Source organism: Panicum virgatum, chromosome 7K (genome assembly GCF_016808335.1).
Source record: "Panicum virgatum strain AP13 chromosome 7K, P.virgatum_v5, whole genome shotgun sequence".
Taxonomy (NCBI): domain Eukaryota; kingdom Viridiplantae; phylum Streptophyta; class Magnoliopsida; order Poales; family Poaceae; genus Panicum; species Panicum virgatum.
Genome location: NC_053142.1, coordinates 48,121,557 through 48,147,075, shown reverse-complemented (window position 1 = coordinate 48,147,075; position 25,519 = coordinate 48,121,557). Strand labels below are relative to the sequence as shown.

Sequence of the window (25,519 nt, the reverse complement as noted above, 5' to 3'; positions counted from 1 at the left end):
GACGCTTTACGTGCAGAAGCGCATGCCTACCTTGCAGCTATTCAAGCCGCAGCAAGCCAGGGCATGCAGAAGATTGTTTTGGAGACTGATTCCTAATTGTTTTGGAGACTGATTCCTAAGGCTATCTCCAACAAGGCAACCCAAACCTAAAAATAGGTCGTGCACAGTGTTTTGCATACCAAAATCACCCTCCAACGGAAGACGCAAACAGAGCACGCATTTTGCGTCCGCCGCGAACCGCGACGCAAAAATGCGTGGCCTCTCTCCACCCGACGCATTTTTTCTGCCCGAGCTCTCCAAACCGGCAAGCTCCTCCCTGTGCGAGCTAGGCAAGCCGGCGGCCCAAGCTCTCCACCGGCGGCGGCCCTCCTCTGGCGCGAGCTCCCTTGGCAGCAGCCCCGCCCCCTGCGCCGCCACGGTGGCCGCCGAGGCTGCGGCCGGCAGCCTGTTGAGCGCCACCGAGAAACAGAGCTCGAGCGCGTAGCACTGCAAGGGGGCGCGCGCCGCCGACTCCGCCGGCGCCACCGCCTACGCCAGGGCCGGCCCGTGGACGACGACGATGGCAGCAGCGAGACATCTGCTCAGCGGGGATCTGAGCTCTACTTTTGGGTCCGCTGTTGGAAACAGAAGATTTGGGTGGTGACCCTTTTTTCCTGCGTGTGACCCAAACGAACGAATGCGTCTCGCATTTAGGTATCCGCTGTTGGAGACAGTCTAAGTTCTAGTGAAGGACCTGCAGACAAATGAGCATGACTTGTCTCACGGAGGTGTGCAGTTCAGGGAAGCAAAATTTGCTTTAGCTACAATGTTTAGTTCTTGGGTCAGTTACCCACGTCTTTCGCTCTAGTAACTCTGTAGCTCATGAGTTAGCTCCTAGCTCATCATAGTCGTAGCAGGGACCCGGGTCATCTGCAGCTCATGAGTTAGCTCCTAGCTCATCATAGTCGTAGCAGGGACCCGGGTCATCCGATTGTTTGGGTGTACCCCCTCTCAGCGTTTGTACTCGACTTGCTGGTCCGTGATTCTACGGCTCCGTAATAAAGTGACGAGAATTCCCATAAAAAAAAAAAGAAAAGAGCAAAGCCAAAGGGCGTCTCAAACAGCACCAATATCACTCCACAATTCCCCAACATGGCCACCACTGCCAAAACCAAATTCAAGAATTACAAAAGGAAAAACGTGTGGAACAGAAGCACGTCAAGCCAGATCCCACACCGGCCCTTCCGTAATTGAGCCCATCGTAGCATTAAATTGGTATAGGCTCGCTCGAGCTCGGCTCATTTCTCGACATCCCCCCCTTCCGCTCAGCCGGCTCAGCCGCTCAGGGCGGGCCTCACGTTCGTTCATATCTCCTCCCTCTGTGTCTTCAACCTTTCTTTCCCTTCTCTCGGACTCGCTTCCTTCCCTGGCGGCGACGACCGCCATTTGTCCTGTCTCCGCCCAGCCCTTTGCCGTCGACGAGCGCGTCCTCCAGGTATGCCCGCCCCTTCTCTTTCCTTGTGCTGCGCGAGACTGAGCACCCCAAACCCTAACAAAACTATTTGTATTCGGATCTGAATCCATGTCCTATCGCCCCTGGTCCATATAGGTTCTGATTAACCTCCTATTATTAATTAACCTTTCACCCTGCGACATGATGCTGTATAACATTCAGAGCCAGAAAATATGCGTGTATCTTTGCTTTTAATCCTCGTGAAGAATCCTTCCGGTACTGTGCCGACCCGCTTGGTCGAGGCCCCTCCCCGAGGCTTCACCTCCCGGTGCACGGCGAAGCCCCGCGGTCCGCGGAGGCCCCTTCCGACGCGCGTCCACGGACGGCCAAGTAAACCGCACTGTGGGTCGTCCGTTTGATTCCTGGTCTAGGTTTGATGATTCCCATTCTCTGTTGCGTTTCCCCCCAAGGATCCTTCTATTTGGTGAAAAATAAGTTTGTGTTGATTTGTGACTAATTACGACTTGTTTGATACCTACGGTTATGCAGTTCTTTTGTTTCGATTTCTATTCAAGGTCAGATCGGTTCTTTTTTTTTTTAAAGCTGGTCAGTTTAATTGGGTAGCTCAGAAAATTTGAGATGTCAGCAAAACAGGAAAAATATTATTGGTGTCCAGCAGCAGCAAATTGCCACTGATTTGTAGAGTCTTTTGGCAAAGACATTCTTTTTTTAGTGGTCTGTAGCAAAATCCATGTTTGAAGGGTGTCCACCAGCCAATTTTGCCTTTTTACGTTGTTGGTTGCAGACTGCGCCATGTAGCATCTGATAATTGCTCTACAAGAACTGTCTTCACTGGATTTCATTATTGGAATACAGACTGATGTGATGAACCATGTGTGTTCTAGTAATTAATCATCATGTTTTTGTCACCCTTCTTATTTTCTATGGCATTTCTTGCACAGCATCACTTTTCATGTTTAGAGGAGAAAAAGTAGGAAAACAAATGCCGTTTAACACCAATAAGTTACTCTTACCCTTTTCAGATTCAACTGCTTGAACAAAACAAGTGAAGATGGCATCAGAAGGGGATAAAGATGCACCTAGTGGAGCTCTGTCCATGGAGCAGTCATCAACTTCTGGTGCCAAGCGCAAGCGTGGTCGCCCAAGGAAACACGAGTACCCTGTATATGATGTACCACAAAAAGCACAACCCATTCAGAGTGTCCTACCTCTTCGCTGCACACAAGATGGCTTGAGTATTCGACCGGATGGGCTGCAGGCCGGCCATACATCAGGTGGCGCTGCTCATGGTAATCGGTCTGGTCGACCTAGGAATTCTGCTAACACGGTGAATAATTCTGGCAACCAAGCATCCTATCATAACAATGCTTCTCTGCAACGTAATTCAGGAAAGGATGACGTTCTTGGCAAGCATTTTGTTGGCAAGCTGACAAGGAAAATTCCTGGATTTGCCCTCATTACGGTAAAACTGAAGGACAATCAGGTGCTCAAAGGTTGGGTTCCAGATGAAAATAATCTCCGTCCAATAACACCTAAGGATGATCTTGCCCCAGAGCTCCCCATGCTTCGACCAAGCCAAGTTCGAAAGCGAGCATCAGCAATCCTCATGCAAGCAGCTCCTCCCGTGCCAATCCACTTGGAGGATGTTACACTTGCAAAGCCTCTGCAGATGAGGAGGCCTGATGAGAAAACTATTGCTAAGCACACTGTCCCTCATGCTCCAAGGCCTTACATGGGTTCTGCTGTTCTAGCAGCAGTACCTGTATCAATTTCGCCCAGTAATCCTGAAATGAGAACTTTGGCCAAGCAGGATACTGAACCTGTGATCCCACAATCATCAGTTGCTGCCGTGCCAATTAAATCCGCTCGTCCTGTATTGGTGCCATGCAAACAAGTGGATAATCAAAATGAACTTGCTGGAAAGAAGTCTGTCAATGAGTTTCAGAAAGATTCGGAGTCTTCAAATGAAACTAAGGAGACATCAGGTATGCTTTGCTGGATCCGATGTCCTGCTGAGTTTCAGATCATTGACTACAAATCTCAAAACCGTTTTGTCCCACAGAAAAGTTTAGAAACTTTCCAACCCTGTTTATACATGATTGCCAGGAAACTGCGTTTCCCATCTGATTTTTCAATCTCATAAATCTTTGTCACATTAATGTTTGTAAAATTTTCCTTTTGTAGTGATAGGTGAAAAAACAAACACTGGTCTTGTGGATGTAGTAGTCAACGATTCTCCAGGTTAAATATAGTTTTTATTACACTTATCATATTGAAATGAACATTACTTTGGGTTCAAAAAGATTTAAACTAATGTAGCCTGATTGCTTTTCCTTTGGTTGCTATAGAGGGAAGGCAACTGCTTAATGTTCAAGTAATGGATGTGGTTAAGGAAACTTCTGGTAAGGTCTATAATTATATGCTTGAAATATAGCTGGCATAGTGCATGCAGTTTATGCGCTCTTTCTCCTGGCAGGCCAAACTCAGACAATTACTGATGAGATCAAGATAACATCAGGTACAATATAATTTTATACTCCTGAATCACATCTGTTATTGAAAGTGACCATTAAGTGGAGTATTTCTTCAGGCGTCGGAGATCAGCCAAATTCTGCAAATAGTGAGCAGCAGAGTTCTAAGGAGCCATCAGGTGATGTATGAGCCCAATATTTCCCACAATTTAAACTGGCCATGGACTTATACTCTGGGTGTGAATATTTAGATATTACGGAACAATCTGAGCGGCTGAAGACAGAGACCAGTGTCCTGAAAGGAGTTGATGGCTTAAAGTCAGGCGCCTCAGGTAAAAACTAATCCTTCACCTTTAATTTGACTTCCTAGTGGCATCTTCAACGGCATCTGAATCCAGGTCAGATAGGACTAATCATTTGATTATACCCTTCTATCTGTGCAAAATAAAAATTCCTATGCATGTAGTTATTACCCTACACTTTCTTGTTATTACCCTAATAAAAATTTGACTAATATTTGTTGAAAACATATCCAACTATCCAAGATGTCTAGTTATTACCCTACACTTTCTTGTACAGTGCTTAGCACATGCTAGATTTGTTGTCTGCCTTGTGTAACTAGGCCATAACTTATTCTAACCAATTTTTAGAGGAGCTGTGCCTACGGCCAAAGCTTAAGTACAGGCAGACGCCATATCCATATAAATATGTACAGGCATTACCTGGATATTCTCTTGTTAAAAGTCTTCTTTTATTTTTACCGCACGAGCTAATAAACTACTGTGGTGTTTAAATTTGTAATTCCAGATGATGTTCACCCTGCTCACGATGAACATGAAATGAAGGTTGACAGCAAATGAAAGCAGAGATCAAGTTTCAAGAAATGCAACACAGTTCCTGTTGTTTGGTGGAAGCTTGCAGTCTGGACTCTGGAATGTTCCTACCAATCTTATCATAATTCAATTGCATGGGGAGCTGGAGTTTTAGCGAGTGGCTCAATGCTTTAGGTCTAGACTCATATAGTTACAATTTAGTTTTGTTGCCCTCAGTTATTGGTGAGAGATTCAGTAGAGACGCCTCAAGAACTCATGCAGTAGAATTGTAAATAGAAAAGCATATTTAGGAAAAGCCACATCTGAATATTCAGTTTTTATTGTACACGTGGCCTATGACATTTAAGCCTTATTCTCAAGGCATCAGGAACACTGACACTTAGCAAGATGAATGTACATTAGCCTTGTGAAATAAGGCCTTCACTATCTTAATCATTCACAATGTCACATTGTACATCTCTTGGAAGAAGAAAAGGTATTGCTAAGACAAAACAAAGAATTGCTGCAATCTTCTCTCTATTTCATATTACTCCCCCCATGGAAGTATGGAACCCACCTAAAAAGAATATTTCAGAAACCCACGCCAACTATGAAGAATGGCAAAAGTTGCAAAGCCCTTCCAACTAAAATACGGACACAGACCAGCAACTGACAAGTGAATCAGGAGACTAGGCAAAATCGTGAGTCCTTTGAGACAAGAGACATACCCCAAATCAAAGGGGTGAACCAGGATTCTTCTAACAAAAGGAGATGTCACATTGGTATGACAAGTTTACATGTATTTGCCTGGGATCATGCTGCTTGCAGCAGGAACCATGATGGGATGAATTGCCTGGAACGGCTGCACAAGTGGTGCAGGGCTTGGTACCACCAATGGCAGATTCCCAGTTGCCATGACTTGAGGGGCCAAATATACAGGGGCGTTTCCTGGAGAAAAGATTTTGCATGTACTTCCATTGTCAGTTGAAATATATTTTCCATTCAAGAAAAAGAAACTGAAGCTAAACATTGCAATATCATTTCTACAGTAGCCTCAACCATGACTTAGGTTTGTTACCTTGGAACTTCTGCATGCTAGCTTGGTATGAATTCAACATCACAGGGCGAGGCCATCCTTGAGAACCAATGGGTGTTCCATGTATTGCATCCTTCAATGAGAACCAAGAGTCAATGAAAAGATTAAATAGGTTAACTGATCAAAAGTAACAGAAAAGAACAGTTTCAACAGAAAAAAAGAAAATTGTTCTAGTTAACTAACGAACTGGAACGGGGTCTGTTGCACAAAGATCACGTAAGGTTTTATTAGACAGAAAATTAAGTTATCAAGTAAGAACATGAACAAAACATTCATCAATCTGTGTCAAAACTTTACCCAAGGTCTAGGTTGATCAAGTAAGAACACTCACAAAAAATTTCTATGTTGGTATGTAAAACAACAACCTGTGCAACATCAGGACTGGCAGCAAAGATCCATCCCATGGGAAGAACAGTCATAGTTGCTGAAGTGTACAGCTAAAATACTTTACCCAAGGTCTAGATTTTAGTAGATGGTAAATTAAATTCTCAAGTAAGGTTTGGATAATTTTTGCCTATTCTGCCGATAAAGCAACACAGAAGGCATATTCTGTCTCTATGGAATGGGGACTATTGCACAAGTCATATAAATAGCAAAGCAATTCTGTGCATCGTCTTCCTAGTATTGAACAGTGTTTTAAAGGCGTCGCCTAGGCGTCCAGGCTGACCCAGCTCGCCTTGGGTTATAGTGTCGCCTAGGCGTCCAGGCGTACCCAACACGCCTTGCCTCGCCTTACCGCCTTTAAAACACTGGTCTTGATATATCCACTAAAGTCTTAACACAATGAATATTTGTGAATCACTCACCTGAGAAATTGGGTGAACATAAACAACAGGACTGAACTTCCCGGTCATCACCTATCATGTCATCACATAAATTTAATATATAATTTTGGAGACATGAACATAATTTTACCCAAAAGAATAAAAAGTAGATGAGCAATCTCATTAAAAGCGCATGCAAACTTACATGCTGAGGACTGGGGCTATTGTAGGATGCTCCCACTTGCATGGGATGGTATGGTGTGCCAATTCTAGCTGGATCTAGCCTGGATGCATTATGCCCCACGACCTATGATGCAAAAATTTAAGCAGTATTAGAATTTTGAAGCATGATAATGTTAGAACTTATTTCTTTCGGGTTTCATCTCTAGCCTACCCCAACTTGCTTGGGAAAAAAGGCTATGTTGTTGTTGTTGATAATGTTAGAATAAAACATTCATGATAGAGGTAGGAAGCAAGCAAGATCAAATTTAGGTGTATTTGCACATATACTTGCACAAAGTATAATTGCAGAACATAAAAGATAAGTTGTTAAAATAAGCCTTCAAACATCAAAAATACATTTACATGTGAGCTAGTTTTTTATTAAAAAATACAGTTTAGAGGAAAAAAAATGTGTCACGTTCCCTGCATCGGAATGAAATTAAAGCTGAAAGTTGGTGTGGACAATCTGCTACAGGTTCAAATTATTCATTTGACTCAGCAGAAAAATCAGATTAGATAGGTAATAAATAGCAATGGCTTGCATAGCTCAACCGCAAAGCATGTGCATAGGAGCAAGTGCAAGAGCTCAAATATAGAACAAATAATAATGGATTATATCGAATGACAGGCAAAACTATACAATCATAAAGCACATCAGGAATAAATTGAAGTACTTACTGACTGAACATATTGAGGTGAAATGGCATAATTTGCAGGAGACAGGTTACTGCAATGAATCTTGTTGGATAGAGATGAAACGCCTGGTGCAGATTTTGGCTCATATACAGGTATGCCCGTTGGTACTTCAGGGGCAGAGTGTGAGATGTAGTTTGAGTTAACGGGGGGCGCAGCTGCATGTGCTTGTCTAGAACTTGCAAAAGATGGAGAAAAGACCTTTGCACAAGGATTGAGTTTAAATTCCTGAAATAATGGACCATTGCTCTATTATAACATGAAAAAGAAACAGTCATAGAATGATTGGCATTTCAATAAATCTGTACAGCTAGAGAAGGGTCAAAACAAAAGATAAAATCAGCAAGCAGTACTTGTAGGTCAGAAGTCAGATCACTAGAGAATTACCAGTCTCCCAATTCAAATAAAGGAGCTCACCTTAGCATTGCTTTTGCTTGATGTGACAATCTTGGTAGCCGAATTATTGGCTGGTTGAGAGGCTTTAACATCTGAAGTCACCATAGGTGCGGGTATAACTGAGCTTGTAACAACATCAACTTTAGCCCCCATAGTTGCAGACCCGGAAACCCCATTCATGGACAAATATGGCTCCACATGTCCGGGAGAAGGGCTAACACTTGCACCACTAACTGAGAAATTGAGCAAGTTTAACGCAAAGAAGAAAAAAGGTATAAAAAAAAATACTATCTTGGTACTAGAAGAAACAAAAGGGGTTCTTACGTTGGCCATTTTTATTGACGGTGGCATTTTTCTCCTTACCCTCCGTGGTGCATTTCTCAACTTGCCTGTGACAGAAATAGTATTAATTGAGTTACAACGATTAGAAGAGTGAAGAATTTAATCAAGTTAAATAGATTGCTTGATATCTACATTTTGAATCAGCATGAGGGGAAAAATTCACTTTGTCATTTACATTGGGGCCAAGTATAATGCATACATAGAATCCAAAAGGGATAGATATGAAACAGTATGCGTACATTTTCGTGTCATTTGCATCTGAAGTCTGAGGCTTCAAGGATCCACTGGCAACCACCACATTGCAATCAGGAGTTCTACCAAAAATGGGTAGTGTGAGACCCTGGGGAAAAAAGGAAAGGATGTCATGAACGCCAGTGATTAGACAATGCTTTGTATTGTACCACTGAAATAAGCCTACCTTTGCAATCACTTGAACAAGATCATCTGGGTGAACAACAAGAGTATCCACAAATGCTCCCAGCGACAGATTGGCGTCTCCCTTCCCATTTGCTATCTTCTTTGCTTTCTTTAGCACAACACCTGCTCAGTATAAAACCATCAATGCAATGTTTTTTTGGCAACAGAAAATTAAGCTTTCATTTTTAAAAAATATTTGGCATTTCAACTCACAAAACGAGTGGTATAGGACAAACAAGGAATAAATGATGACAGGCAATTTGTCGCATACTCTACTTGCAACCTAGAAACTAGGACCGCTCCTATGATCTCAGAAATGCCGTATAAGTTTTCCATGTAATCTATCCTTGAATCCAATCATGCTGTGGTTCCACGACAATGCGAAATCAGCGCTTCAACCAAGACCATGGAACGAGGAGATCTTGGCCGCTAACAAAAGAAAGCATGCATAGCTGCATCACAGGAGGAACCAAACCCGGCGATCTCTGCCACCCGCCTCCAAATCCATCCCGACGTATCAAAAACTAACATCCGGCGAGCTCCCAGCGACCACAATCACCCGCCCGCCAAGCAGATCAAATGGATGCAGAGGAAAACGGGGCCACCAACTAGCCTGGCAGCGTCCACTGTTCCACTCCACCCACTGTTGGATCACGTCCCGAACGCCAATCCCGTGATCCATCGAACACAACGCAGCCACGCTCAACGAGACCCGCGAGCGGGCCGGTTTCGACGAGACGGGGAGGGAGGGGCCAAGAGGTCACGGTCGCTCACCGTATCCGTCGTCGACGCAGGCGGTGTGGAGGACGCCGGCGTAGGCGGATCCGTCGCGGACCTGCACCTCCACAGGGAGCCCCACCATGCATACCGTGGCCAGCAGCAGCGCCTCGGCGAGGGACGGCGCCGCCGCCTTGGGCGGCGAGGGCGGCGGCGGCGGCTTCGCCTTCCTGGGGCGGGCCATGGGGGAGGGGGAGGGAAGGGGAGGCGACGAGCCGACTCGAAAAAGGCAGGGGGAAAGGACCAAGCGGGGGGCCGTGGCCGTGACTCGGTTCGGAGGTGGCACCGCACCGCAAGTGGTGGCGCCTTTTGTTTTCCTTTCCGGGATGATTCGTTGCTCCGCGCGAATCATAAAGCCTGACTGACGGCGTGATTATGCAAGTAATAACATTGGTAGTAGTATACAAAATAAAAACTCTGCTTGCATTTATAAATCAAGAACTCGCCCTGTGCTATCATTGGCAAATTTCGCATGTAAAAAATTAGTCGTCAATTTAACAAACGAGCTCTCGCACGAGTTTGCTAAGGCTTTGACACTTCAAGAGGAAAAGCACCGCCAAGGTAAATAAGTGCGAAATTTTGGTATCAAATCAAGTGTTGGCTTAAACTGATCACGGTAACCGACTTGCTAACCGTGCGGCCGCTCGGCAGCGCGTACAAGCAACTCTCCCATCTGCGTGTTACGCTAAGTTCAGAAAGACTCGTCTGAAGTTCAAATATATACAAATTCTTAGGTGGCCATTCCTGAAAACGGTATCAGATCTCGTTTCTAGTTCAGTCGTATACTACGTACGGTCACGGCCATGACGGCAGCTAATGCTTCGCTTCTCCTGTCATGGTTGCAAAAACATTGAAATGTTTGCGTTTAACCAAACAAAGTGTTTCAAAACAAACATTGCTGAGCCACATTGCCCCGGACACATTCTGTCGTGATATCATGCATGCCCATGTGCGAAATCAGAGAACAAAACACAACTGTTCCATAGGGACACGGCGAATCCAACACAATAATAAAGTAACCAGAAAGATGCAACGGGAAGCAAACGGTACAGTGTACATATAGAAATACACAATAATACGATACCACTAGATAGGAGAACATTCAGAGAAGCTAAGAAAGCATGTCTGAGCATAGCAATCACAGTAGAGCACCACTTGTTCATAGCCATAACACAATGCATAATAACAATAATATAAAATTGATGAAACCATGCCATGAGGCAATCAAAATCACGAGCCTTCTGAAACCATCTCTCTATTGACAAGAGCTAGAATGCAATATACCAGCGCCTCGAAATAACTTTAGCACATCTCACAACCCAATGATTTGACTGAGCAAAACAGGCTTCACTGTAAGAAAAAAAACAAAGCCATGTCAGATTAGTAAATAAGGTTATGGACACTCCGTAATGCCAATTGATACAGGCACGTTGTAGCCTTGTAGACCATGGCAATGCCAAAGATGGCATACATTTGTTATCAGAGGAGATAATTTTTTCACCATTAAATTCACAACAGTTAATTAGTTGAGAGCTTCACCTGCTGTTGCTGTGGCTGCTGTGCAGCTGGTTGCTGTTGGTAATTGGGATAACCAGCATAAGCACCATAACCATACATGTTAGGATCCTGAGGTTGTGCATAACCACCGCCATAAGCCTCATAGCCTTGTCCATAGCCACCATAGTAACCACCGGCAGCAGCAGTAGCAGCAGCTCCACCCCATTGGGTGGAATCCTGCTGAGGCTGGGAATTTTCACGTGAGTGTTAGCCCTTAAGCTACATTAAACCATGCTAAGAAAGAACATTGCTATGCAATATGTGACATGAACCTGCTTGTTGGACAGGCTTCGACCCCATGAAAGCCGAACATTCTGCCCCCCAATTAACGTTCCTTGCAGCATCAGCAGCGCTTGCTCGGCAGAAGGTCTGAAAATGTGGTGTCAGAGTAACTAGGACGAAAATGCTCGACATTAACATTTCAGAGGAACAGCTGAATAAGAAAAAACCCAACTGAATAAGAAGAGTCACCTGGTAACGAACTGAACAAAACCACATCTTTTCCCAACAGGGATCTTAACATGGACCACTTCTCCGTAAGGAGCAAAAATTTGTTTCAGGACATCTTCAGTAACGTTGGGATCAAGGCCACCAACGAATATCTAAAAACAAAGACAGACAAAAGTCAACAAAAAACTGAATGATGAATGACTGCTTTGCAGGAAAAAGAATTAAGAACGCACAGTGGTATTGTTAGGATCATTCTCATACTGAGCTCCTTGAGAATTTGGTACTGTAAATGAAAGCAAAAACGGTGAAGGAAAGATAATGTAAGATTACAAATATCAAAAGCTATAAATGAATACTATCATGCAAACGTTTGTTGGGCAATAAAGTTGTTGGGTTAACACATATTAGACAGTGAGAAATGATACATGTATTTCATATCATACAAAGAAGAATAGCATCACAGAGTGCAATAAAGAGTTACAAGTTGGCCCAACAAGAGCACATAGTTATGAAGAATCTCAGTAGAAATAAACTGACAGGTGCAACATTTAACAGACTAAAAAACACTCATGTGGGTAAAAGATTGCCAGTGAAGAAATAATGAATCATATGAAAATAAAAGCAGCCTACGACCAAAAATAAAGTGCTATTTCGAGTGATAAAATAGACAGTTAAAATCTCAGCTCCAAGCATTGATTTAGCAGAGTAAGAAAGGCAGGAACAGACCATGCACGTGCTCATATAGATATTGATATAAATCCAAGTTCAAGGAAACAAAGGAAAACCAATAGATAAAAAGTCAAGTACAACATAACTGACAACGAATGAAAGACAATCAAAATTTTAAACCACACCCCCCCCCCAAATAAAAAAAAAATCAAGGTGCGTACGAAACTATCTTGTAGGGAAAGAATGAAAGAAAGAGACCGCTAGTATTTCAAGCTCTACAAGTCCGAAATGGGCAAAGAGATTTAATCCTGCCCTCGCTGAAGATGCAATAACAAACTACAATACTAACTTACCGGTGTACTTATCAAGAATGGGTGTATGAAAAAGAAAACTTGCACTAAATGTATACATAGATGAAAATAGAATAAAAATAGCAACGGAAATAAATGGACAAAGCACCAGAAACTGAAGGAAACCAACTTTGAATTTAGGACGTAAATGATTTACCGACCTAAATGAGGCCACGCATTAAACATGAAATGCATCACACCTCAGGTCAGTTCCAAGGCTCCTATTCATAGAGCCTGTTGGTATCCTGCTTCCAGATAGCATGAGTTCAATAAGTCTACTATCGTTCTAGTGAATTAAATTATCCAAATTCACACTGGGAATGATGTACTAGGGAATGATTTTTTTTGAAGAGAAGTGGTCGGAACCTAGGCCTAGCTTCCATTTGAACACAACTAATAAAACAACCAAAAAAGACAAACATGAACAGAACAAGGGACTAACAGCAACATGTAGAAGCTAACAACTATCAAAGGGGCATGAGGTTAGCCATGCCTACCTCTTTCTTGAACTCCAGTTGTTTTCCTACTTGCTGCAGGACCAATACGCATAGGCCTGGATGAACAAGGCATTCCATTCATTTCCGTCATTGCACGAGCTTGCTCAGTAGGATCACCAAATTTCACAAACCCATAACCCTTCGAACGCATTGTCAATTTATCAGTCACAACTTTTGCACCCTTCACCGAAGGATAATGAACCCTGAATGTCTCTTGTAATAAGTAATCTGTAACATCTGCTGCCAAATCCCCGACAAAAATAGTATAGTCAGGGGTATCATCACGCTTTTCACCAGCACTGGCCCAGTTCAGCCGGAATGTCAATTCAACATTGGGCATCATTTGTCCATTGTATGTTTGAAGAACTCGCTCTGCAGCTGCACGGCTTGTAAATTCAACAAAGCCATAACCCTGGAGCTGCCCTGAATTCTTGTCACGGATGAGCTTTACAGATTGAACCTGCAAATTAATGTAAACGTAATGTAAGTAAAGCGTCAGGAAATCATAAATGCATGGAGAAATATGCTACCTTGCAGTTTATCTGAGCAGTACAACTATAAATGCCAACTAGTACACTAAAACTGACGCATATAAATAGTTATGCACAGCAATCTATATGGCTGGTAAACATTATTATGGCCCATGTGCGAAAGACAAATGGGCGCAAACAAAACTATAGAAAGCGATGGTTTAGGTTATTTCACCAGATGCAATTCTCGCTAGATCATGGTAACAAACTCACGAAAAAAAATTAAAATTATTCCAAAATCACATGTAACCTAGCCCAAAACTTGATTATTTCAAGAGAATCAAGAAAATCTACCAAGTAACTCGTACCGTGGAGCTTCAGTCGTTAGTAGTCATACGAAATTCACAACAAAATCAACATAAATCATGAGATTTACAGCGGGACCTATTAGCAACAGCAAAGTGCCATATCCGAAATTCCGAGAAGAGCACAGCCCTCCGAAATCACGCGCAAGCACAACCAGCATCAGATCGGACCGCATACCTCCCCGGTTGTAGCGAAGCATCCGTAGATGTAGTTCTCATCCATCCAGTACTGCAGGTCCCCGATCCAGAGCGTCCTGACCTCGTCCGCCGCCGCGGGGGCCGCCGGCGCCGGTGCGGGAGGCGCGGCGTAGTACGGCTGAGGGGGCGGCGCCTGCCCGTAGTGCGCCTGCGGCGGCTGCTGGCCCCACATCGCCGGCGTCTGCTGCGGTGGCGGCGCGCCGTACTGCTGCGCCATCGGCGGCGGGATCCCACCCCACTGCTGCGGCTGCCCGCCCGCGGGTGGTGGTGGCGCCATACCCGGATGCTGCTGCGGCGGCGGGGGCTGCTGCATCATGGCGACTTGGCGAGAGGCCCTAACCCTAGCCGAGACGAGACGACCCGAGCGCGAGAAAGAGAGAGGAGGAACAGCGGACGAGGAGGAGACGGGGGATGAAGGGGAGAAGTAGAGAACTCATCAGGGTTGAGATTTTGTCTGTACGTGGAGACTTTACGTGGGCCGTGGGCCGTGCGTTGGTGCTGGTCCAGTTTTGTGCCAGACAGCTGGAATGCTGGGGTGATTATATTATCGGATTACTATTCTAAACAACTTGCTTTGGATTGAGCCGGGACGATGCTTCAGTGATTATATTATTATTATCCGATATAGTATAAGGGACTTGAGTTGCCAAAAAAAAATTAGCTGTTACCCGCAAAAAAAAAATATTTAGCTGCATCTCATGAAGATGTTTCAGTGCAGGTTCGGTCATGTTCATGAACCCAAGGCAAAAGGATATTTCTGACAGCAACGTCAACTTTTAGCAGATATAATATACATATATATCTTGACCATGTAGTGAGATAGCTAGGTCGGTCAACGTCAGTTGGATCCGGTTGAGATATCATAGCATGTCAAGAAAAAACAGAGTCATCTGTACTCTGGCCGGTATCATCACAAGGTTTTCAAGTAGAAGTAGAAGAGTAAAGAAAATATCTGAATCAATTCTTTAATCTTTATCCATTATGCTCTGAAGAACTCGTTTGCTTGCTGCATAGTGCATATACAGAGCCACAGAGGTACACTTGGTGCATCGAAGTCGCTCCTTAAAAATAGAACCTGAAGATATATGCATCAGATGAGGACGGCAGACTGGTTCAGGACAAATGCAACATAAATCATGATGCATCCCGCGGAATACAGAAACGCAGAACACAAAATCTGATTGCTGACAATAAGATTGTGGGCGCTGATATGCGATCGAAGGGAGCATTACATGCATATCGCAATTTGACGAGGAGGGGGCAAATATGATTCAACACTGAAGCATGAACGGGCAGCAAACCAAATTCTGAAGTTCAGAATTTCGTTCATTACTGATCATTAGACATTCAGACAACAATAATATAGATGGGTAGCAAATGAAAATGCCCAAACCTACAGAAATTTTACATTTAAAGAGCCAGAGTCAATTTATCATGGATTCATATGTTACTGTTCTTATATGCTTGAGAAGTCTTACTCCCAAGATATCACAGTAAAGCACAAGACTTCAGATAATCAAACGCAACTAAAATCAGTATCACTCACTGGTCACCGGTGCTGATTATCACTCCAAATGCATGATACCTTGTCCAAAATCTCCTTCAAAACCAAAGGGCAGCTTGCAACAAGATGATTGAATCCGTCGGTTTCCATGATTGGGCCAAGCATGTTGGGCGAGGCCATGAACCCAATGCAAGCTCGTTGCAGCTGTGAGCAGTTGTGCTGCTCTGCTAAGGCTAGTGTGGTCGCCACCGTTTCCACATCAATGGCTTCGCTGAGCTTACTCTCACACATCAACCTTAGCCTCTCTACTCCATACCGGTCAGCGGCAACTAGCAAGTGCTGCATCGCCGCGTTCCGACCATCGTTGCAGCTGTCTGGCAGACGATCCGTGTAGATGAAGTGGAGGAGTGCCTCGAAGATTGACGGTTCCATGTCATCGATCCTGATACAGCTTGTAGCTTTCTCCTTCATCGGACCAAAGAGCTCGGCTCTAAACACCGGAGACCGGTAAGCCAGAACACACCTATGGGCACGGAACGATTGGCCATCCACAGTGAATGTCACGTCTGCCCCTTCACCATCTTTCAGCATCTCTCCGAAATCCTGGTGCAGGTTCGGCGGCGGGACGACAACCGAGTTGATTTCGTCCTCCACCGTGCGGGAGTCGATGACGACAGTGAGCACGCACCTGATCGTGAGGCTGTCCTTGTGGAGGTACGGCGAGCCTGGCATCAGCTTGGATTTCTCGATGAACTTGATGAAGCCCCAGTTGTCGCTGGCCGGAGTGAAGGTGTGCTTCATGTAGGGGTTGGTCGGCTGCTGGGGCATCCTCACGTCCCTCTCGAGCAGGTTGAGGGTGAACCGGGCCCTGGCACCGGCCGCCGGCTGCCGGTTGAAGTAGTAGAGGAAGGCGGACACGTGGCCGAGGCAGCCCGCCGTGGCGCCGTCCGGGTAGAACCGGACGGCCCAGTCGCGACCGCCGGTGGCGAAGGTGCTGGAGCTAACGTACCTGCCGACGCCCATGCCGTCGAGCAGCGAGTAGTCGGTCACCTTGAAGTCGTGCACCGCGGTGACGGACCTGGTCAGGCTCGTCGACGACGTCCTGGGCAGGCAAAAGGCATCCGGGAAAGCCGAGCCGCCGCCGTGATGAGCCGTGTCGAGGAGGGACGACGACGCGATCGGCGGCTGCGGAGGCCCCGCGACCGATCTGGCATCCATGACGCCGAACGAAACGCCGCGCGAGGCGCGACGAGCTATCGACGGCAGCGGGCGGAGGCGAATCGGACCTTCGGGGTGGATCGGCGGCGACGGCCTGCGCGCGAAGCGGCTAGCGCGCCGCTGATGAAAACCCTAGCTGATGATGGAATCGAACATCGTCGGGAATTTTGGGGGAGAGATGGAGGGGAACAGATCCACAGCACGCCGGGGCAGCCTAGTCTTGGAATATCCCCCGGGGTCGGGCGCCGCTCGTTTAAAAACCCCGCCCGATGGCTGCGGCGGTGCGGCCTGCCGCTGCCGGAGGGTGTCAGGGAGGGGACTTGGGAAGGAAGTTCGCGGAAGAAAACCCCCTGCTCGTGCGCGGTGCGCGCACGGAGAAAATCCCCGCCCCCGCGGCCCCGCTGGCCGCTGCGGTCGTCGGGTCAGGTCAGGTGGGGGAGCGTGCCGTGGCCCCGCTGCCCGTGCGCGCATGTGGCGTCGCTAAAATTTCCGGGTTTTTTAGCATGCTAAAAAAATTTCGACAGTGGCCCAGCTCTGCAAGAGCCGCGGAGGCCCAATGCAAAGGGCCCGGTCGGTAGCCGCGGAGGCTGCCAGGAGACAGATCCAAGCCCAGAGCCCAGGAGAGTCTGAGATTGCTTAGCTAGTTGCGGATGGCACTGGGCATGAGCGACAGAGAGCTATGTATACGTTCAAAGAAGAAAGCATAGCTAAAAATAATAATAAACACTTCAAAACAACCTTCACACACGTTCCGCGCGGGAGGAGTTCCAATGCCGAGTTTTCAGCAAACAGTTCACATGATAACAATATCTCGACTACGAAAGGTAAAACTCTGCGCTAGACTGAACAGAGAACTCCTTGCTCAGTTCTGTCTGATGCGATCGTCTAGAATCCCCTTTGTAAACAAAGGGCAGCTTGCACGAATCCCTCTGTTCCCATGACAGCGCCAAGCACACCTCGACAGTCGATAAATCTTAGGCAAACATCTCTGAGCTGCACGCATTGGTGCTGCTCGGCTAAAGCTAGCGTGGTTGCAACTGACTGCACGTCAAGCCAGCTGCACAGCTTCTCCTCGCACATCAGGCGTAGCCTGTCCAGCCCGTATCCATCAGCGGCAAACTAGCAGGTGCTGCATCGCCACAATTCTACCCGCATTGTCATTACAGTCATCTGGCAGGGAATCTGTGTACATGAAGTAGAGGAGCCACCCGAAGACAGTAGGCTCCATGTCACGGATCTTGACGTGCTGCGTCGCCGTCTCCTTCATCTCGCCGAAAAGCTCCGCCCTGAAGACCACGGACCGTGCGGCCAGGACGTACCTGTGAGCATAGAACAATTGGTCGCCCACACTGAATGTCACATCCGTGCCTTCCCCGTCCTTCAGCATGTTGGCGAGATCTTGATGCAGGTTTGACTGAGGGACTTCGATGGCCATCTTCGTATGCCGTTTAATGATTGTTAGAACGCACCTGATTGTGAAGCAATTGTTGGAACTGCGTAGCAACTTTTGCAGATGGGATTTCCTGATGAAAAGACTACCCCACTTCTCATGACCTGTCGGCTCATCGGTGCTGTGGTTGTGAGTCGTCCTCCGCACCCTTTTTTCACCGCGAGTCCTCCATACCTTTCTTATTTTTTCTCCCTTCCTCCTCTTGCCTTTTACACGGAACACTCTATGATCTTTGTCGAGTAAACTTAAACTGAACTTGGTCCTCTTAGGTGCTACCGATCCTTCCTCCTCCAAGGAAACACAAGTAGATCGACACACAATCAGCAAATCCCTTCATCCTGCATCCGTCGGGGTAGAGCCTGATGTTCCAGTCGTAGCCGCCGCCGCTGAAGGTTCTGGAGCTAGCATACCTGCCAATGCCCGCGCCGTCGAGCAGCGAGAAGTTGGCAACCTCGAAATTGTGCGTCGCCCTGATGCTCTCCATCACAAATCTCGACGACGTCTCCGGTAGAATTTGTTTGACTCGCGAGCTGTTAGCCATGCTACACTACTAAAAACAAGCCTGAGATCCACCCCAAAAATACCGGTTCCGGTTCATCTACATACCGGTACTTTTGGGGTGGATGGAATTTATGAATGAGTCTTAGGTACCGGTTGGTATTATCAACCGGTACCTAAGACTTTCCATAGGTACCGGGTGGTAACTTTTATATTAGTATTGGGTAGTACCACTAACCGGTACCTATAGATGAGCCTTAGGTACCGATTGGTGTAGGCTCATCCATTGGTTACTTTAAAAGGAAAATATCTCCTTGAGATGATAAAATATCAGAACAACTGTGTAGTTGAGATGATAAAGGAGCAACGTGCGAGGCTAGAGATCGCGAGTTCAAGTCCCAACCAAAAAAAATATTTTGTATGAATTTTGAAGGCTTAGTTACCGGTTGTTTTACCCGGTACCAAAGGCTCACTTTGGGGGTACCGGTTCAAAAAATCGGTACCAAAGACATTCTCCGACCGGTGACAAAGGCAGTTTTTCTAGCAGTGGCAGAGATGCCGCCAAGGAGCTAGAAAGGGCGATTCTCCAACCAACTGTTACTTTCATGGGCCCATCTTTATTCATAGTTTAAAAATTAATATCTCTTAAATTAAGAGTCAAAATTGAAAACCGATTTCACCATCATGTTCGTCGCGATTAAAGCTACAAAACTAGATCCACTTGATATATTTATCTCACTCTCACTTTCGCGAAGAATTGCTGAACAGATCAAGAAATTACATGAAATGGCTGACTAACACGAATGACTGAACAAAATTAGAAATAGCTGAACAAAAAATCAAAAATAGCTGAACAAAAGTCGAGGTGACTGACATCATTTCCATGGAATGGCTGAATAAACGCGAATGGCTGAACAAAAGTCAAGGTGGCTGACATCACTTCCATGGAATGGCTGAATAAAAAAATAGTGAGCACTGTAGCACAGACTCGTTTACTGTGGCGCGGACTGGTTGGGTCTAGCCTGTGTCGGTTAGGTGTTCTGGTTGGATCTAGCCAGCAAGCCGGTTGGCTCTGTCGGCTGGTCCGGGTGTGGTCCATCACCTAAGGTGATGTATAGCATATGTGTGTGTGTATATATTGACTGGAGAGATATATACTGCATTGTAATTAAACCATTACCGATTTTGTGCATCGAGGACTGCTTCATTACGTTGAAAACGAGGACTATGAGTATAGGTCAGGGAGAGAAGGAAAGGTGCTGGATATGATATATGAATGATCCAAGAGGAGAAACAATGCCCTTCTAATCATGAGTTCGTGACAATAGCAGATGATATGGGCAAAGGCGTCTTGCCACAATGATTAAAACGAAAGCAATGGTTCTCCTAGAGTAGTTATCAAAAGCAGAATCTTAATTAGTAAACCGAGAATTTGGTCCACAGCTTCAGTATCTGCTAGTATCTGCAGATGATATGGGCAGAGGCGTCCATGTGAAGCCATCTAAGATGATATGGACAGTATCTGCAGTCGATAAATCTTAGGCAAATGTCTCTGAGCTGCACGCATTGATGCTGCTCGGTTAAAGCTAGAGTGGTTGCAACTGACTGCACGTCAAGCCAGCTGCACAGCTTCTCCTCGCACATCAAGCGTAGCCTGTCCAGCCCGTATCGATCAGCGGCAACTAGCAGGTGCTGCATCGCCACAATCCTATCCTGCTCAGCTTCAGTATCTGCAGATGATATGGGCAGAGGCATCCACGTGAAAACCATCTGCGATTCTAGGTGGAGGCTTAAAAAAATAAGGAAAAAGACCACACCCTGCCTCCCTCAACTATCACAAAAGTCTAATTTTCATCCCTCAACTACAAAATCGGATATCTAGTCTACTCAAACTATCAAAATATTTGTTTTACCTCCCTCAACGGTTTCATAAGCGGTTTTTGCATTTTTCTTTTCATAAATTTTTCTCCCTTCTCTTATTTTTCACTCAATTGAGGTAGCAAACGTGGTTAAAAAATTATAAAAATTGGCATAGCGGTAGAGGAGAATAACAAAAACCCAGTTTTGCAAATTTATAAAATTTAACAAAAATAAATTTAAAACAAAAAATTTAAATAAAGAAAGAATTCAAAGTTCATTTAATTTTTAAGGCATCAAGATGAGCTCCATATTTGACAAAATTTAAACTATGTGAAACATATTATAGGTACATCATTAGGGAATTTTTGTAAGTATAGGTTCTATAGCAAAATTTGAAGTTTATTATGAAGGGTTAAATTTGAGCTAAATTTATATTTTTTATTTATTTTCACATATTTAAAATCTACTCAAGAATTTTCATATGTATAAATCAAATATACAAATTCTTGAGTAAATTTTAAATTCTGTGAAAATAAATAAAAATGATCAAATTCGGCTCAAATTTGACCCTTTCTAAGAAACTTAAAATTTTACTATAAAACTATACACATAAAATTTCCCTAATGATGAACCTCTGATATGTATCACACAGTTTAAATATTTTCAAAGATGGATCTCATCTTGATGCTTTGAAAGTTCAATAAAGTCTGAAATCTTGCTCTCTTGAAAAAATTGAAGTTTTTTTTTTAGTTTAATGAGAGCGCAAAGGGAAAATTAACAAATAAATCCACACCGCACCCTGGCCGGCCGTGTTATTATAAATACAGGATAAGGAGTTACGTATTATCCCAAGACCAGGGATTACTAATTCGTCGAGGATACTGAGTACGAACCGTAAACAGCAAAACTCTAGGTACACGTTGAGGCAAGTTATTGGAGTGCATACCGTGTTGGAGCTGTTGGAATGCATGAACGAGTTAAACTCACGTAGTCACGCGAAACAAGAAGAAGAGGGTGGACTTGGTGAAATGAAAATTATCTGCACCAACCTATAAGAAAATTATCCGCTATAATTTTTTTAGAGTATCTCCGCTACGCTATTTGTATTTGTGCCGCTATGGGAGCTATGGACGCTAAATTGGGTTATAGCTGCGCTAAATGACATAGCTTTAGCGCCGCTATAGCCTTATCCTTAGCTCGGTGCTACTATTTTTGTCTTTTGAACAACTGAATATTTGATTGTATGAATTTTGTTGTATTGTCAACTTAAGTAATGTTCCCGTAGCCCTAGAAATATATTTATGTTTATGAAATTCGCTAATTACTATATTTTTGTGCATCTATTACTTGTATTTTTCATGGTTTATTAGTAAACCGCTATTTGCCAAAGCCTGCTATAGCCTCGGGAAAAAATACGCCGCTATTTGCCATAGCCCGCTATTTAAAACCATGATTCATAGGGGTGTGAGTGTACGTGCGTTTGTGAGTGTTTGCGTTTATACTGTGTTTCGAAAAAAGAAGAAGATCAGCAATCTAGACTAGTGAAATTTATCATGTTTTTCTAGTGCCATCGGTCACACATTATTCTTGAATATACGAATCTAGCCATGCAATTGACATTGATACACTGCTCATGTAACAGAAATCTGATCATTACTCTTGCATGATCAGAGATGCTGCATACTCGTCCTCCTCCTCCTGAATGTGGCAATCTTCTCTGAAATCTCCCCGAGGATCAAAGGGCAACTTTCTTTGAGATGTCTGAACCCATCCGTATCCATGATAGCACTGAGCACGTCCCTTGAGGCAATAAATCTGAGACAGGCATCTTTGAGTTGATCACAGTTGTGCTGCTCCGCCAAAGCTAGGGTGGTGGCAACTGTTTGCACATCAATGCCCTGGCATAGCTTGGCTTCGCACAACGCCCTTAGCCTGTCAAGTCCGTACCTGTCCGCAGCAACTAGCAAGTGCTGCATTATCGTATTTTCGTCAGAGTTGCAGGTATCTGGCAGGGAATCGGCGTATATGAAGTGAAGAAGCCCTTCAAAGATGGTAGGATCCATGTCGTTGATCTTAACAGGCTGTGCGGAATTCTTGCTCAGTGGGCCAAAGAGCTCCGCATCGAAGACAGGTGATCTTGCAGACAGTACACACCTGTGGGCATGGAACAGGTGGCCATCTACGTCGAATGTGACGTCGACGCCCTTGCCATCCTTCAGCATGCTCTCAAGATCTCGGAACAAGTTTGCCGGTGGGACACTGATGGTTGTGTTCACATCTTCAGTTCGGGACTTGAAGACAGTTAGAACACACCTGATGGTGAGGGAGTCATCGTTGAGGTACAGAAAGTGTCGCAACTTGAATTTCTCAATGTAAGTAACACCCCAGCTCCATTCTCGATCTCCCGGACCGAAGGTATGTATCAGTGGTCTGTCGTCTCCCAGCATCGGAAGCTTCGACACTCTATTATCTCTGTCCACCATACTTAGGCTGAACTTCGCCCTCACGCGCGTCGCTTCTCCTCCGCCAATAAAGCATAAGAACACCGAGACAAAGGCACCTTCGTGCTCCTTCTTGTTCCCGTCTGGGAAGAGCCTGATGTTCCAGTCGCAGCCGCCGACGGTGAAGGTGCTCGACCTCACGAACTCGCCGATGCCCATGCCGTCGAGCAGCGAGAAATCGGCCACTTCGAAGTAGTGAGTGGCGGTGAAGGTCTCCGTCCGGCACCTCGACGACGTCGTGTCGTGTAAGCCCTGGCCATGGCTGGCAGCAGAGGTCGAGTCGTCGCTGGCCATGGCAAAGACGTACGTACAGGAAAGAAGAGCTTGTGGGGGCTTATTGTTTGTGATCGAAAGCTTGATTTAAAAGCTTGTTTGCGACGTCCTTGCATTGCCGTGTTCTTTACGACGCGTACACAGGACAGCTATCATGCCTAAACATACTAGGACTCCGAGGCCTACGGGAATACCAAGATCACAAGGAGCCGAATCGTAGAATGATTGGACTCTATTTATATGGGAGGCGATATGGTTGTGGACTTATTCTGTGCATGGGATGAAAAAAGCTTCTAATTTTGGACTTGTTTTGGACAGTTATTCGGAAAGGATTTAATTTAAGTCGCGCGGATGGAAGATGTTTTAACAGAAAATGCAGAGATTCTAGGTACTCTCGGGCCGATCTGCCACAGCCCAACCCAGCCCATCCGGATTATGGCCCAACCAGGGTCCAGCGTCCAAGTTCCATTGTCCGTCACGGTGCATAAAAATTGTGAGTATCAAATTTTTGCCTAAATTTTTGCACTGACAATGCGGTGGTCTGACAGTAAGCCGATATAGAGAATGTGTTCATCATTCAGGTAATTATTTTTTGCTTTAGCGAATGCATCTGTTGGTGTATTGGTGTAATAAATAAATATGTAGGGACTATTGTGCAAAGAGAATGAATAAAGAGGAGAAGAGAGTGGCCGTGGGAGGGTAGCCCAGTCACAAAAATTCCCCAACTCACAACATGGCATCAAGAGCTAGGGTTCGAACCTGAGTGGTGGCGGCGTGGTGCGCGCGTGCGACGGGGTGCGCGGCGGCTCTGCGGCACACACGCACGAGGCGCCCGGCGCGAGAGGCGCTTGCGCGGTGGGCTATGCGGCGCTGGCGCGGCGGCTCGCGTCAAGCGCAAGCGGCGCGTGCGCAGCATGCTTGCTGGTGTGCGTGGGGAGCTGCTGCGTGTGACCAGCAATCGGCAAGGCTGTGCAGGAATCGTAATTGAAAGTGCGTGCTAGAGTGTTGGGATTGAAAGGCGTGCTGGATGTGGTGTAGCTGCTGGGATTGAAGCTGAAATTGGTGTGGTGAGCTGCGGCAGTGCTGAAATTAGAGCTGAAATTAGTGAGCATGCTCTATTGGTCTGGTTGAGCATCCGCTGGTAATTGATTTTGGGGAACTCTAATTCGAGTGGTGGTGAAGATGGATACTCAAGGTGAAGATGCTAGTGGTTCCGGGGGAATTGCAAAAAATGAGATGAGATGTGAGATGAGGTGTATGATCCAAGAGCTCATGGAGTTGGGTCTGATTGGTGCTAAGGCAAATACAGGCACATCTGAGTTGAAATTAGAACTTGTGCCGAATGATGTGAAGTTGGAAGGCAGCAAGAATTACTTGAGCTAGTCTAGGAGAGTGCATGTGCTTCTAGGTGGCAAGGGAGTGGAGCATTATTTGGAGGAGACCTGTGTTGAGCCGGCTGATAAGCTCAGCACTGAATGGAGAGTTTGGCATGCAACAAACTCTGTGATAGTGGCATGGTTGTTGGCATCCATGTCCCCTACTGTTAGCAAGAGAGTGGAAGCGATGCGCACTGCATCATTGATATGGAGGACTTTGAGTAACATTTACTCTCGGAAGGGGAATGCGATGATGATGATGGAAATTCAAGGTAAGGCGGATGCAGTGAAACAGGCGGGGAGACCAGTGGAACAGTATGCTAGTGAGCATCAGTACTTGTGGGAAGAGCTAGATCACTATGCTCCTCTCCAAATGTATGATCCAAGAGATGCTCAAGCGGTTCATAAGTGGGTGGATGATAGAAGAGTGACCCACTTTCTGAAGAATCTGGATCCTGAGTTTGAGAGTAGGAGAGCTGCTTTCTGTCACCAGGAGAGTCTTCCTACTATGGATGAGGCCATTTCGGCTATGATTGATGAAGAGAGCAGGCTTCGAGTGATGGGTAGTGGCAATTCTATGAAACCGGCTTATGTTGCAATCGAAGACAGAGAGTGCTACAATTGTGGAGAAAAGGGACACTTGAGTTATAATTGTCCCAATCCAAAAGGCAGTGGTGGCCGAGGTGGATCTCGTGGGGGCTATGGAGGAGGACGTGGTGGTCGTGGTGGAGGCCGAGGTAGAGGATGTGGTGGCCCTAGAGCCAATGTAGCTACTACTGAAGAGACTCCCACTCTTACTCTGACAGGAGAACAAGTTAAGAAGTGGGAGCAATGGCAAAA

General features: G+C 45.5%; 4 protein-coding genes and 2 pseudogenes across 8 annotated transcripts; 1 reads left to right on the top strand and 5 right to left on the bottom strand.

The window, feature by feature from the left end:
* The first annotated feature begins 1,291 nt into the window (after nt 1–1,291).
* Nucleotides 1,292–5,183, top strand: LOC120641850. 5 transcript variants are annotated; one of them, XM_039918136.1, is made up of 9 exons: nt 1,295–1,474; nt 2,476–2,742; nt 2,842–3,438; nt 3,638–3,694; nt 3,802–3,855; nt 3,930–3,971; nt 4,044–4,103; nt 4,176–4,256; nt 4,732–5,082. In XM_039918136.1, exons 2-9 carry the CDS (start codon nt 2,505–2,507, stop codon nt 4,782–4,784), a joined length of 1,182 nt encoding a protein of 393 aa, XP_039774070.1. In that variant the 5' UTR covers nt 1,295–1,474; nt 2,476–2,504; the 3' UTR covers nt 4,785–5,082. The 5 variants fall into 5 exon arrangements, with proteins under 5 accessions (XP_039774071.1, XP_039774070.1, XP_039774067.1 ...); XM_039918137.1 differs by lacking the exon at nt 3,638–3,694 and having other exon boundaries at nt 1,292–1,474; nt 4,732–5,183; XM_039918133.1 differs by having other exon boundaries at nt 2,476–3,438; nt 4,732–5,183.
* On the bottom strand, nt 5,137–9,719 carry LOC120641849. The gene is made up of 10 exons (XM_039918131.1): nt 9,441–9,719; nt 8,668–8,789; nt 8,489–8,589; nt 8,232–8,296; nt 7,929–8,140; nt 7,497–7,739; nt 6,802–6,903; nt 6,639–6,689; nt 5,815–5,905; nt 5,137–5,684 (listed from the first exon to the last, which is right to left on the bottom strand). Exons 1-10 carry the CDS (start codon nt 9,625–9,627, stop codon nt 5,530–5,532), a joined length of 1,329 nt encoding a protein of 442 aa, XP_039774065.1. The 5' UTR covers nt 9,628–9,719; the 3' UTR covers nt 5,137–5,529.
* Nucleotides 9,720–10,451: 732 nt separating this feature from the next.
* On the bottom strand, nt 10,452–14,407 carry LOC120641848 (RNA-binding protein L-like). Its single transcript, XM_039918130.1, has 7 exons — nt 13,980–14,407; nt 12,967–13,426; nt 11,684–11,733; nt 11,472–11,602; nt 11,273–11,369; nt 10,983–11,186; nt 10,452–10,793 (listed from the first exon to the last, which is right to left on the bottom strand). Exons 1-7 carry the CDS (start codon nt 14,313–14,315, stop codon nt 10,791–10,793), a joined length of 1,281 nt encoding a protein of 426 aa, XP_039774064.1. The 5' UTR covers nt 14,316–14,407; the 3' UTR covers nt 10,452–10,790.
* An 882-nt stretch (nt 14,408–15,289) lies between these two features.
* Nucleotides 15,290–17,097, bottom strand: LOC120641847 (BTB/POZ and MATH domain-containing protein 2-like). The gene has a single exon (XM_039918129.1). The coding sequence runs from the start codon at nt 16,719–16,721 to the stop codon at nt 15,549–15,551; it is 1,173 nt and encodes a 390-aa protein (XP_039774063.1). The 5' UTR covers nt 16,722–17,097; the 3' UTR covers nt 15,290–15,548.
* A 486-nt stretch (nt 17,098–17,583) lies between these two features.
* Nucleotides 17,584–18,655, bottom strand: LOC120640346 (annotated as a pseudogene).
* A 3,541-nt stretch (nt 18,656–22,196) lies between these two features.
* Nucleotides 22,197–23,731, bottom strand: LOC120640345 (annotated as a pseudogene).
* Between the last annotated feature and the right edge of the window lie 1,788 nt (nt 23,732–25,519).

Bases quoted from the DNA above. Each gene is read 5' to 3' on its own strand.
- LOC120641850 (XM_039918133.1), top strand. From the start codon at position 2,505: ATGGCATCAGAAGGGGATAAAGATGCACCTAGTGGAGCTCTGTCCATG. The intron at 3,695-3,801 runs GTTAAATATAGT...TGGTTGCTATAG, and splicing joins AGTAGTCAACGATTCTCCAG to AGGGAAGGCAACTGCTTAAT. The intron at 3,856-3,929 runs GTAAGGTCTATA...TTCTCCTGGCAG, and splicing joins TGTGGTTAAGGAAACTTCTG to GCCAAACTCAGACAATTACT.
- LOC120641849 (XM_039918131.1), bottom strand. From the start codon at position 9,627: ATGGCCCGCCCCAGGAAGGCGAAGCCGCCGCCGCCGCCCTCGCCGCCC. The intron at 8,297-8,488 runs GTACGCATACTG...TTTCTGTCACAG, and splicing joins GATGCAAATGACACGAAAAT to GCAAGTTGAGAAATGCACCA. The intron at 6,904-7,496 runs GTAAGTACTTCA...TTTGCATCATAG, and splicing joins CACCTCAATATGTTCAGTCA to GTCGTGGGGCATAATGCATC.
- LOC120641848 (XM_039918130.1), bottom strand. From the start codon at position 14,315: ATGATGCAGCAGCCCCCGCCGCCGCAGCAGCATCCGGGTATGGCGCCA. The intron at 11,603-11,683 runs GTGCGTTCTTAA...CTTTGTTTTTAG, and splicing joins ATGATCCTAACAATACCACT to ATATTCGTTGGTGGCCTTGA. The intron at 11,187-11,272 runs GTTCATGTCACA...GAAAATTCCCAG, and splicing joins GAAGCCTGTCCAACAAGCAG to CCTCAGCAGGATTCCACCCA.
- LOC120641847 (XM_039918129.1), bottom strand. From the start codon at position 16,721: ATGGATGCCAGATCGGTCGCGGGGCCTCCGCAGCCGCCGATCGCGTCG.